The sequence below is a fragment of the Manacus vitellinus genome, unplaced genomic scaffold, assembly GCF_001715985.3.
Source record: "Manacus vitellinus isolate BGI_N305 unplaced genomic scaffold, ASM171598v3 scaffold_23_pilon, whole genome shotgun sequence".
NCBI lineage: Eukaryota > Metazoa > Chordata > Aves > Passeriformes > Pipridae > Manacus > Manacus vitellinus.
Genome location: NW_021939718.1, coordinates 3,110,450 through 3,124,103, shown reverse-complemented (window position 1 = coordinate 3,124,103; position 13,654 = coordinate 3,110,450). Strand labels below are relative to the sequence as shown.

The 13,654-nt window shown below is 36.8% G+C and overlaps 1 protein-coding gene across 3 annotated transcripts in view; it reads left to right on the top strand.

Annotated features, from left to right (window-relative positions):
• SLCO4C1 (solute carrier organic anion transporter family member 4C1) overlaps positions 1-7,250 on the top strand; it is a 30,052-nt gene extending 22,802 nt beyond the window's left edge. Inside the window, exons 8-11 of one of the 3 annotated variants that reach the window (XM_018072940.2) lie at positions 228-415; positions 2,454-2,518; positions 4,372-4,509; positions 6,055-7,250. In XM_018072940.2, the coding sequence (XP_017928429.1) occupies positions 228-415; positions 2,454-2,518; positions 4,372-4,509; positions 6,055-6,179 (516 nt within the window). In that variant the 3' untranslated portion in view covers positions 6,180-7,250. Of the gene's footprint in view, positions 1-227; positions 416-2,453; positions 2,519-2,581; positions 2,663-4,371; positions 4,510-6,054 lie in introns of those variants that run through there. The other 2 variants (XM_018072938.2, XM_018072941.2) reach the window with 2 other exon arrangements.
• The last annotated feature ends 6,404 nt before the right edge of the window (positions 7,251-13,654 follow it).

Sequence of the window (13,654 nt, the reverse complement as noted above, 5' to 3'; positions counted from 1 at the left end):
TTTTTAGGTCAAAAAAGTAATAATAACTTTTGCTCAGGTGAGATGGATCAGTCAAGTTCTGATGAACTACTTTTAAAAATTAGGGTTAGTGTCATCAGGAAATGGACTGTTTCCCTTATAGTAGGGTCAAGGTTTATTCTTGTCTGATGCAGACCCAATGAATTTTTACCAAAATAATGTCATTTTGTGTCTTTCTTGGAACTAAATTTTGTCTTCTATATTTGTAGATATACCACAACTGTTCCTGTATTGGGAAACCAATAAGAGAAAATGGTTCAGAAGACTTTCTCTTTGAAGCTATCTCTGGGAAATGTCCAACACAATGCAGATTTTTACCTATATTCTTGACGATCTTCTTTTTTGCTGTTGTTTTTACATTTATGGCTGTTACTCCAACAACTGTGGCCATTCTCAGGTACGTTTTCTGGGCTGAAAGACAGGTAGCATTCTTCTGAAAGCTCGGATCAGTGAAGTATTTTTATTTGTTTTGCTTTGGAATGTGTACTTCAACAGGAAATACCTTGTGCATTAGTCTAAGTACTCTATGTAGTAAGCAGGCAGTACTTGAAAGAGAGGAGAGTCATACAACTGTTCACTCTCTCTTTAATTACATTTGATTAGTAGATATGGTTTGAATCTATTAAAATTTGCCTGTTTCTATCAAAATCCTTATGGGAGCACTCTTGACTGTTTTAGTTAAAGCAAGAAGGAATAAATATGCCATGTGTTTGGATGAAGAAAATGTTTGACTAGTCTGTGTATCAGTAGTGTCAGGTCTTCAAATTGTATCAAGAAAAGAATAAAAAAACCAGTCTTGCATTCTCAGCTTTTGTTTCCTGTCTCAGTTCAGAGTTCTGGCTTGAAAAATTGACCTGTCAAAGTCTATGGACTACCTTTCATGATGTTGATGTTGTATATATGGTGGTCACAAATATAAAATGTGATAGCATGTATGTTTATCAGTGGTTTGGCTGTCTTTCAAATCGCTGAAACTGATACACGTGAAAGCTAGACTATTGATTTTGGTGTTTGGTTTGTTGGTTTGTTTTTGTTTTTTTTTTTACAATGTGGTCCTCATTCTGGGTGTAGGGCTGTTTTCCTGTACGATGAAGTCTGACTTGTACCTCTAATACTTGTAGAGAGAAAATACCCATGATGCATACGCATACATGCAAAATACACATGATGCTTTGTGAAGTTGTGGCTAGATGCTCTTTGGCAGGGGCTTGAGGACATAAATGATATACTGCAGCAGTGCCTTGTAATAGCCTCCTGTTCAGGGTAGGTGTAAATTTGGAATTAACACCTTGTCATATTAGTGCGGGGGCAGAATAATGTGAAGTGTTGCATTATCTTCAAAACTGAACTGGTGTAGTTTTATTTTGATAATTCTAAGCAGCAGCATTTGGATATTTGATTACTTTCACACTTCAGCTAAAATAGTGAGACTGTTTTTATGGAAGAAAGGACGATAGAGTAGTTTAAATGTTCAAAACGTAATTTAAATAGCTAAATGTCAGATAAGTTTTACAGTATATTCTGATATCTTTTCAGCTGGCCTATTTTATGCAACTTTAAATGTAAACTCACATGCTCATGACAGTGTTCTACTGCTAGATATAATGACCTGCATGATGTAAAACTCATTCTCCTTTCCTTACCTGCCTTTTGGGTATTGGGGTCCTAACACTGACTGCTATAACTGCTCGTCTTTGATGTTTTGATATGTGACTAATCCTCATAGATAATCCAGAATGTGAAAATAACTTCTGAATGTGTAAATATGATATTTTTCAATACTGATAAAGTTTATTAAAGAAAAGACATGTTACAGTTTATTAAAGAAAATAGTTCTGAAACTAAATTGTATAAATTAAGCAAATTAGGTTGTATTTAGCCTTTATAGTAGTATCGTTAGGACACTGTCCTGAAAACATGTTTGTTCCCAGAGAAATATCTGAAAAAAATGGGGAAGAGGTAAGGAGGTAAATTTTGCTACTTACTAAATCACTATATTGATTTGTATAGCATAGGCCAGAATGGTTTAATTGTAATGTCACGTAATTATATGCAAAGGTTATGAGAATACAACATGTGCTCTGCTGAAGCCTGGTCTCAATTCATTTAGTGCTTCTTTAGGAGCTCAGGATTACAATCTAGCACTTTTTGATTTCCTTGGTTGTTCTATGGAAAAAAAATTCGACAGTATATCAGGGTGCTGGGAGCAAGCTACCTTTTTATTTATACTGCTTGTTAAACTAGTTAAATCTAAAATTTTTTGATGGGCTATGGGATTTTTCTCAGTCTTTTGTCTAAACAGCATTTGAAATAGTTTTGTTACTTGTTCTGCAGGCTGGATTTCTAAACTAAAGCATATTCACTGAGGGACACAGCAGAGAAATGAAACAGTTAAAACTTGTTTACTATTCCTTAAACTGCAAATCTTGTTACAGGTGTGTGCCACATAAACAGCGGTCATTTGCTCTTGGAGTACAGTTAGTGTTTCTACGACTACTGGGTACGATTTTCTTGTTGAAACATTTGCCTCTGAATAATCTTCTTATTTGACATTTTTTTCTAGACTTTTAAATAATGCATTAAGAAGCTTTCAGAGGAGCTTGAAGCAGCCTGTCATTGGCTTATAGGATACACTTGTTGTAAGGTACCATCTGGATTCAAATTCCTTGTTAAATAGGGCATTTGTGCTCGTTGTAGCCTTTCTTGTTCTTATCAGCACAAACCAGATACAGGTAACTGTCATTCAGCAAAAGGCACCTGCTGTTATTTTCCCCAGAAGAAGGTCTATTAAGAAGGTTGAGATAAGAAAAACTGATGTAATAGAAAACAGCTTCACGTAGTTAACATCTGAAGATCCAGAAGTTTAAAGAAAGTGACTGTCATACACTTGTATTCTTATTGGCCATGCCAGTATATTTCAAAGTGGATAGATGGAGTCTTCCCTCCCCTCCCTTCCTTTAAAATTCCTTTGGCTAATTTTGGCATTTATTGAATTTGTAGACACTTATACATAAATAATTACTGAGTTTTAACATGGGAAATATAACACTTCTAAATCTAAGCATCTTCAGCATCTCAATAAGACAGATGAATCACCTTAAAAAACAAAACAAAACTAAATGTAGGTATATTCTGATCCACACTGACCTGAATTTTCTCTGGCATATTTTAAATTCTTGCTTTAGTAATAGACAGTTTTTAAAAGGCATATTTAATTCAAGACTGGGACAAGACATGGTTACTTATTTGACTTTTATGTCAGCATTTAGTACTGCAGCCATTCCTTCTCCTTTGAAATCAAATATCTAAGTGCGAGTTCTGCTTTGCTCTACCAGTTGAAACCTCAATTAATCTAAGTCATTCTACTAATACAGCATAATAAAAGCAAACATCCTCGCAGGTAAAAATTAGCTGGGAGGTAGTGTTGGGTATTATATGAGGGGGCTTCTCTGTTTCATTTTACTCAAAGTTAAGATATTTATGTTAGTCTTGACTCCTAATTTCACTGTGGAGTGATAGAACTTTTTGCACTACCTGTGCTATGACTGAAGAACTGCAGCAACTAACAGCATTACTTAGCAGCTGCTGTAGGCTTGAGGAATCACACAGAGGTTCTAGGCAGAAGACCTAGTGAGGACATAGCTATTTGTTAGCTCTAGGACAATTTAAGGCTTGGGTAGGTTAGGTAGATATACAGTGATGTAACTGGGGTGTTCATTATAAAATTGGCTATACCTGGATGCAAGACACTTGTACTCTATAAAACACTACTGTAACAAAAATCACACAGATCTAATAAAATCTACACAGGAATAATTTTAAACACTGTGCTTTTTTTTTTTTCTTTTTTTTGTGAAGTTTTTTCCTGGAAGCTTGGCTACATCTGAGGGATGGGAAGAAATAAGTAGCTGAAAATACTAATATAATAATATTTTAGTTCTCTGCATTTGGAACAGGTTAATGAATATGATCTGAAGAAAGACTATTAGTTAAAATCCTGCTTCCTTGATTAGCTGCTTTCACCCCTGATTTAAATCATTTTTTTTTTTCAATGAAAACTGAGGAAGCTTTAAAAAACTCAAGTCTTTGAACAAACTTCTTGCTTAATAAAGTGAGAGCTGTATAAAGAATTAACTGGCACTCTATGCATCTTACCTGTTAACTGAGAGCAATGTTTAGGTGCACACTTGCTATGTAGTATGAGCCCCATGACTTTGTTTAAAATGTTCTGTTTAGTGTTTGGTTCTCCCTTTTTATCTTTCCCACCAGTTTGGCATTTCACTGTATGCACAAAGACCAGGTAAGACTGTTCCAAGTAATTCAAACATTCTAACATTTTACTGTATTTTTTAGGTACTATTCCTGGGCCAATTTTGTTTGGTGTTTCTATAGACAGCAGTTGTACTCTGTGGGATATCGATGAATGTGAAACTAAAGGAGCCTGCTGGGTATATGATAATGAAAGAGTAGTTTATCTGCTGATGGGCATGAGTAAGTAATTTCTTTATATTAAGTCCGTGTACAAGGTAATAGATATACTGACCCTGACTGCTAGATGGGAATTATTTTAAAACAGAACCTTACACTTTTAATCTTTAGCAGTAGTGTTTTAAATTTTTTTTCATAAATAATAAAAAGCAAAATATTGTGCAAGGAGAAAGACAACATTAAGTGACTCTTTAAAGGTTACTTAGAAAATATTTTAAATAATAGTACAAAAGAGTTTTACTCTTTAGTTTTCCTTCATTGTCACACTTTATGTACTGAATTTTAAGGGACTGGCACCCATCTCAGTCTGGCCATCAAGATGATTAGGGACACAAAGATGATTAGAGGGATGGACCTCTCCTATAAAGAAGAGGCTGAGAGAATTGGGATTGGTCATCCTAGGAAAGAGAAGACTCCAGAGTGACCTTATTGTGGCCTTTCAGTACCTGAAGGGGAGCCTACAAGAAGGATGGAGAGGGACTCTGTCAGGGAGTGTAGTGATGGAACAATGGGTAGTGGATTTAAACTCATAGAGGGTGGGTTTCGGTTAAATATTAGGAAGCAGCTCTTTACTGAGAGAGAGGGTGACCAGGCACTGGAACAGGTTGTCCAGACAAGTTGTGGATGCTCCATCCCTGGAAGTGTTCAAGGCCAAGCTGGATGGGGCTCTGAGCAACCTGATCCAGTGGAAGGTGTCTCTGCAGGTGGCTGGAACTAGATGATCTTTAGGTTCCCTTCCAACCCAAACCATTCTGTAGTTATCTGGGTTGTGTGTTGAAAGCTTAAGGTCTGAGGAGCTTTCTTCTTCTTGTCATATTTCAGTTCTTTTCTCTAAAGTATATAAAGTTCTTGTAACTATCTCTGAACACTGGTAAAAAAAAATTCCCAACTTGTTTAACAGTCTGTTCCCTTCAACTGCGGGAACTGTGTGTGCCTGTGGGAGAGAAGACAGGCTAAGCTTGCATCTGTGATAACTGTACTTGTCATGTCTTCTAGGTACTTACAGTGCATAAACTGAAGTACCAATATCTAATCCTGAAACTGAAAAAGCAGTGGTCACAAGGCCAGGTTTCAGTATCTCCCAGGCATGTTTATGATACAATACAATCCCTCCTGTTTGCCCTATCCCCTTGGCCCCCCAGGTTGCACAAACATCTCCATGTAACCTTTTTAAGGTAGCTGATGAGAGAACTCTTAACAGGCACTCTATGTGGGAAGTTCTAGATTGTGGAAAAGAGACCATTGATACAGCAAATGACAGTACTGAAACAAGGAATGATTTGCACTTCAGGCTAGAATGGTGTGAGGAAATACAAAACTGAAGCAAAGGCAACAGCTGCTGCAAACAGAAACTCTCAGGCCAGTGAAGTTCGGTTGGAAGACTGCCTTTACCTGCCCTTTGCAGTTCATGTAAAATACATTTAAATGGATGCTGTGCATTTCAGAGTCTTACAGTGTAACTCCTCATGTGAAACTTTATAAATGACTGAAACACATTTTGCTACTGGAGGTGAATGCAATAAGGACTCTTTTATTCTTTGCATTCAGGTGCTGCTTGCAAAATCATCACAATCGTCTTTGTGGTCCTGGCAGTGTATTTCTACAAGCCTCCACCACTGAATAAAGCACTGTCGCCAAAGGATGCAGAAATGGTATCTACTGTACACACATGAATTATGAGCAAATCAGGGACTTTTGAAAGAAAGCAGTAAGAATAAGCACTTCTACAACAGTTGTACCAAAGTTCTTGTACACCCTTGTCTGAATATAAAAGATCACATTTAACATCTGAGCAACTTAAAATATTTGTGAACCTGCAGTGTTCTTTAATTTGCTAAACATTACTTAGTATTCCATTGTGTATATCCAAAGAAATGGCACTTTAATTTGCAGTCTACTTTAAAAAGTCTAGTTTGTAACTTAATTGAAACAAGTTGCTTACTCTGACTGAGCCCCACTTACCTCTATTTGTAACTGTAGTGGGAGAAAACAAGTAACTTGGTTTAGTAAAGGGAACTATGTAAGTTCTGAAAGGATTTATTTTAATGTGCTCATAATCTGGGCTAATGCCTTTGGGGATTTTTTTCTATAGCAACACTTGAGAATATGCAAGTTTGGCCATTTTTAAAAAATATTTCTACATGTTATTTTAGTGGTATAAGTTCACTTTATAGTATTGTAGGAAATTGTAAATGGTTATATGTTGTATATGTTATATGTAATATGTTAGCTGGGTTGTAAAATCAAAATATTGCTTAATTTGAGTGTTTGAGTTTCTATCTGGAATACATATAGACAGTTGCTGTTCAGCTGATTTATTCAAACATTTTTAAAATGTTTCTGTAAATTTGAAGAGAAAACCTATTTTTTTATAGTTTCTGTGTATGCGCTGTCAATTCCAAATGACTGTGTTCTAGGCTTCTCAACTCCAAGAAGCACAATTCTGAAAGCTAGCAAGAATGTATAGGGAAAAATCAGAAGTAGAAAAATATAGCTTTAGTTGTTCTTTTTGACATAATAAGTAGTTATTCAAGCTGTATTTGTATAGCACAACAGGAGTGATATACAAGTCAGCCACTGTTACCAGACATTAAATTACAGTGCCTGCTACTGAAATATCATTCAATGTTGACAGGAAATTTTTAATGAGCCAGATATCCCACGTTTGTTTTACTTTGTTAATAAACACTTCTTTTTTGTTGCACTGGCTGTGCATGTCATTCTTATGTAGCTGTGTGCGCCCTCTTCATTGTTACAAAGACTGTACTCATTGACTCTACCAAGATTTTTAAACAAGTGCTACAGCAAAGGATTATGCTTCATCTAATTCTTTAAATGTAGCTGTTGAATTAGGTAAAGGTTAAGTATGCAACTCAAGAAGATCCTGTGTAACTACTTGTAAGTTTTATTTACAGGAAATATTTTATTCAGGAAATAAAGCAAAATCAACTACACCCTGTAACACAACACTTGAGGTCTCTTGAGGGAGAGAAGGAAAGGGGCAGAATTTGCTTGCTCCATATAGCTGAAGGTCTCCTGATAAGGTCTGTGATTCATTCCTGATAAATGGGCTCAGAGCAAGATTGGTAAAAATCACTTGAAAGAATGAAATAGAGATCTTCCTTAAAGTTTGGGAGTGCAGCCTAAAATTCTGAAATAATTTTCATTTTTCAGCTCTGAAATGGTTTGTGTGAGGTATAACAAATCACTTAATCATAGTAAAGACATGTAGTACTGTAGCTCAGCTATTAAACTTGCTTCTCTTGCTTAGACTGAGATCATAATTTCTGCTGCTGAATGTGGTTGCACAGACTACAAAACCTGGGGGGCAGAGTAACCAGAGTTTGCTCTTCTGAGGAGGTTACCCACACTCTTACTTGCACTGGAGTGGTTATTTGGGTGGGGAAGGAAGGAAGCATTGCTGTTGTAATTTATAACCTATCCTGTGACTTGTTAAAGATTATGCTTGCTAGTTTAGGAGTAGCAGCATAAAGACTAGAAAGACAGACCAAATAGAAGTTTACCGATTTACCTTGTGTCATAGCCATGTTAAATTAATAGCTACAGCAATAAATAGTGGAGGAAAGTAGATGTGTCAAAGGTTTTTAGAAAGTGAGGGTAAACATCACAGAAAAGTGCATCTTATGTGTGTGGACAGGGAGGGGTGAATTAAAAACTGCCCCCATGACTGTGCCTGGAATGTCAAAGCACAAAGTCCAGTTTGAGTCAAGTCACTGGTGCTGAACCCCACAGATCAATTCTGGGGCCAATACAGTCCAACCTCTTCTTTAATCACCTGAATGATGGGATAGACTGTGTTTTAGAGAAGTGGCTGATAGACTGGATGTTTGCTGCCCTCTCCAGAGAGACCTTTAAAAGATTGAGAAATAGGCAAACAGGAACCTCACGAATTTCAACAGGGAAGTACAAAGGCCTACACCCAGGGAAAAATAATCTCAGGTTATTTTTGAGGTGACTACCCAGCTGAAAAGCTGCTGTTCAGAGAAGGCCCTTAGGTTCATGGTGGACAAGCTGACCACAAGGCAGTAATATACCCCTTCTGCAAAAAGGCCAATAATGTCTTGGTCTGCTTTGGGCAAAGCGCTGGCAGCAGGTCAGGGGAAGTGATCCTGCCCTTTACTCAGTGCCGCTGAGACCATATCTGGAGAGCTGGATCCAGTTCTGGGCTCTCCAGAACAAGTGTATTACGGACTTACTAGATGGGCTGTGGTGCAGGGCTACAGAGATGATTAAGGGTGGGAATATAATTCATACTGAGAGAGCTGGGGAAGCTTGTTTTAGCCAGCAGAAGATCAGGCTCAAAGGGTTCTGAGCCTTGAAGAGGTGGAAACCAGACTGTTCTTATTAATTCCTAACTCTATGGACAAGAGGCTGTAGACACAAAGGGAAACATGTGAAATTTCCTCTGAACTCAAGAAAACATTTGTTAACTGTGAAGGTGGTCAAATATCGGAACAAGTTGGTCAGGAGTTTGTGGAGTTTGCCATTCTTTGAGGTGTTTAAAAGTATGATGTGTAACTTCTATATGTGTTTTTACAAGGGAAGACCTATCTGTTCTTGAGCAGTGTTTTTTGATTCCTTTTTTTTTATTGGTTTTGTTGCTGGTTTTTTTTTTTTTTTAAAAAAACCTATCAGCTTGTTTCTCATATTAATACTTAGCAGCTAATACTTTGTGTATGTCTCACTGGTTGATATTAGTTCTTTTCTTGCTAAGAGTGATAAAACATTTCAAACTGAAGTTGACAGTCTTTCGTCATTTGTACATGCTCTGTGAACTACTGTTTAGAGTGCTTGGACCGCTAAATTTAGGGACTCATATCTTTGAGGTTGTGTCAACAACCACAGGTTTGGGGTTTAAGAATTTCAAATACTGTCCAAAATAAGGGCGATTTAAAACTTTTTGAAAGTTGTGTCTTGTAATGAGCATGATTATTTTTAGAAACATATCCCAGTGCAAATGAAGCTGTCCCACTAAACATTGTAGTAAAACAAAAGTTTTAATTCATCTGTGAACCGGAAGTAAGCTTCTAAACCTAAGTATATTGCCCTGTATGTCTAGTGCAAATGAATTCTCCAAAACTTTATTGGAGCCTCTATGCAGTAAATCTGTAAGATTCCAGGATGCTTACAAGGGAGTGACAGTAATTAGCTATTAAAGTTGAGACTAAGTCTTTTTGTTGTTGTGGGTTTTTTAATCTTAAAACCAAGACTGCAAACTGTGCTTTCTCTGTCTTGAAGAGGAAGGACAATGATAAAGTAATCTCAAGATCTGTTTGGACAGTGAAAGCTGGAGCCCCTATTAAAGTAAGCTAATTGTTTTTATTTTAGAACTTCTTCAAAGTGGATAGCTTAACACCAAAATTCACTTGCCATGGCAAGAATACATTCTTTCTGGCATCATGAATACTGAGAGAGGGGAAAATATGAATTTTGTTTTGCATGTGGCTACCACACTTATCATCACTTAAAAGTAATATTTTGTATATATACCTGGTTTGTGGAGTCTTTTTGCACATGGTTAGAAATATCTGAACAAAATTACTGAAATGTATTTATTGTAAAAAGAGCAGACCAAAGTACATCTACTGGCAGATTATGGACAGAAACATAGGAACCTTAGGAATGCTGCAGCTTTTTAGCTGTTTTTACCAGCTTGAAGTTCAGTTGCTGACCATTACTGAGATAATGACAGTAGGACTTGCGCTGCTTCCTGGTTTAAAATATATTACAGGTAGATCAGGTGCAAGTAAGTGTAAGACAATTGCTGAAAAAACCCATCTTTTAAGTCTGAAAGCCTTTAAAAGGTTTTGAATTGAGTAATATTTCTGTTTAGCAATGAATAACTATAATATACTTATTTAATCTTTTATTAGAGTAGCAGAACATACAGTTATGATATATAACTGGGATGAGGATTTTTGTGTGTGTGTGTGTGCTTTTTTTCCCACCCACCAGATGGCTCTGTTTCTGCTAAAAATTATCAAATTTTGTTGGTTTTTGTATGGAACATTATGAGTCTTTAAAATGCCGAGCAAAAAATATGCAGCTTTTGCAAAAATATTCTGTTAATGGAAATGTGACTGGTGCCTTTTGTCTGCTTGATTTCTGATTTTGCAGTGGCAGTGACTTTCTTTTTGTGGTAAATACATGAATATGCCTGTTTGTGATTTATTTTCTTTTTATGACATGTCCATGAAGCATGATGCAGCTCTACTTTTGTATGGATCCTTGTGGAGTTTTTTTGCTGAAAGACAGAGATCTGCAGGTAAAAAAGATCAATGTTAGATTAAAGAAGCTTTAAAAAAATACTGAGGAAGACAGTTAATCTTGTGTCTCAGTAATAAATGATGCAAAAAATCCGGAATAAATTATTTGTCTTTGCTTCTATGGAAAATATACCCAGAAGAGTGAGTCTGCTATACAAGATTCTTATGAATTTGGGCAGCTTATTGTATGCCTTTCCAAATCTGTATAATGAGAGTGTTGAGTGGTTATAAAACACCCATTCCTCTCCAGTCTGCAGAACACCTTAGTAAATGTCCCAAATGGAAGTCCCAGTGTCACATACAAAGTTTTTTTTCTGACCATTATTAATCTTTGAGCATTCATATTGAATATGTGAATTTTTAGTATGAAATGGCACTCTTGAGCAGAGGTGAATATAAACCAGCAAAATCATATTCAAGCTGAGTATGGAGATCATAATTTCCTCCGAATTATTCAGAAACTTTAAAAAAAAGTGTCTGGGCTAAATAAAGACCTGTTTTGCCCCCAGTTTTTTGCTCTGAGATTGTCTTTAAAGATACAAAATGAAGGAAATATTTAACTTGTCTGGAAATAAAAACAGAATCATAAAATAGGGTCCATTGATGTGAAGTCAGAGAAGGTTTTGCTGTTTATTTAAGGGGAACCAGGGTGCTTAGACAAATTGCAAGACAATTCTTTGATGTAGTTACAATGTATCCAACTGAAGGAAGTTCTTCTCACAGAACTGAAAGGCTTTAGTAACCTATAAACCTTGTAAGAAATGACTGAGCTATAGCAGAAAATTAGTGCTTTTCAGAATTTTTTTTCCTGCTTAGTCAAGTTTTAAAGATGTCTCGCTTGTCATGCTTTAATTGGCTAGATGTAGAGATTAGTTTCATAGTTTCGGAAAAGCATGCTGATTAATGCTAATCCACATCTCCACCTTTGCACTTTGCATTTCTCAGGCATCTGTTGCCATTCCTTCAAATGGCAAACTGTCAGGCTACAGATAATGGAGGCTCCAAAACACTGAAATAATAACCTGCAGTAAGTGAACAGAAGCAGTTCCAGCAGGATATTGGCAAATAAACATACTAAACCAGCTATATCAGGAGACATGACATGAGACAGAACAAATGCAGGCTGAAAATGTAATACAGGGAAATACATAGAGGAGATGAAGAAGATTACATTGCTATTGTATTATTTCATTCTAGTCAAGGTTGCATTGAAGAGCTTTGTAAATCAGTTGATTGTGCCTACCAGAACACAAGGACATCCAATGTTTGGTTGCAAAGGGACATAATCTTTTGGAAACAAACCCTGGAAGCAAATCTGATAGTGTGAACATTGCAGTATGTGGTGGGTGTTGTGCTTTAACCCCTCCTGGCAACTAAGCCCCGCACAGCCATTTTTATACTCCCTCTTGGTGGGATGGTGGAGAGAATTGGAAGAGTGACAGTGAAAAAAACTTGTGCATTGGGATAAATTAAGTTTAATAAGTAAAGCAAAAACCACACATGCAAACAAAGCAAAACAAGGAATTGATCCACCCCATCCCATGGCCATACAGATGTTCAGCCACCTCCAGGAAAACATGGCTCCATCACATGCAATGGTGACTTGGGAAGAGAAGCACTATCACTCCAAACATTCCCCTATTTCTTCTTCTTCCCTCAGCTTTATATGCTGAGCATGATACACATGGTCTGGAATATACCTGTGGTCATTTGGGATCACCTGTCCTGGCTGTGTCCACTCCCAACTCCTTGTGCACCCTGAGCCTCCTCACTGGTGGGGTGGGGTGAGGGGCAAGGTCCCTCTCATTTTCCTCTTCTTGAGACTAAACAAACCCAGCTCCCTCAGCCATTCATCATAAGACGTGTTTTCTAGTGTGTAGTGCTGCATGGGGTGTGGGGTTTTCTTTTTTTTCTGTTTCAAGGCATGCAATCTGAAAAGCAGTTGAAATTACATGGGAAAAGCAAACAATACATTTTTTTCCTAGAGCTTCTCGCATTACACTCAAACAATTAAATCATCTACAGGAAAAAAACATAGTATCAAAAATACTGTGTAAAAGAACTCCAGATTGCAACAGTGAAGTACCAGAAGACTAAGCAGGTAAGATGGGTAAGAATTTAACCACTAAACAGTAGTGCTAAATATTTTGGTTGTCTTTGTTTTCACTATGAACTTGTACATTGCACCTGCTATGCTTAAGCTGTACTTGATTTAAAGTAATTTTAAAGCATTTGTAAGTCAATTCAGAATCATGCTGTTCTAAATGAATTGCTATAATGGATGCATTTGGAATGATTCAAGTGTGTAGAATGCACAATGTTGTTAAATAACTGTTCCACTTACTAATGTGACTGAGCTTTATTTTTTTTTGTGTGTGTATTCTTTGCTATGCATGATTGTGTTGTGGCTTTTATCCTGGTTTGGGTTTTTTGACGCCTTTTTTTTTGTGCAAGGGTGCTTGTTGCAGGTAAGATGGTTGTTGCTGGAGGCTCTCTGCATTAATTGAGAAAAAAACTTTGCTTTTAATTAAAAGAGCAAACATAAAACTCCTTGGAACACTGTGGGGACTTCTAACTAACATTTCTGTAAAACTCAAAACACATAATGAGCAGCTGCTGTGATCTCTGCGTGAAATATTTATGGAGATATCACCATTGGGCCAGAAAGTGTTCACATAATGGGATGGTTGATGTGCATGTGGGAGCCCTTAAAGTACAGAACAACAGTTTGTTGGCAATAAAATGTGATGGAAATCAATGTGGACTGGATAGAACTTGATCCAACAGAACATCTGTCCTGAATGCTGGAAGTAAGACATATTTGTGTCAGCTGCATACAAAAGCTACATAAGTAATGGAGA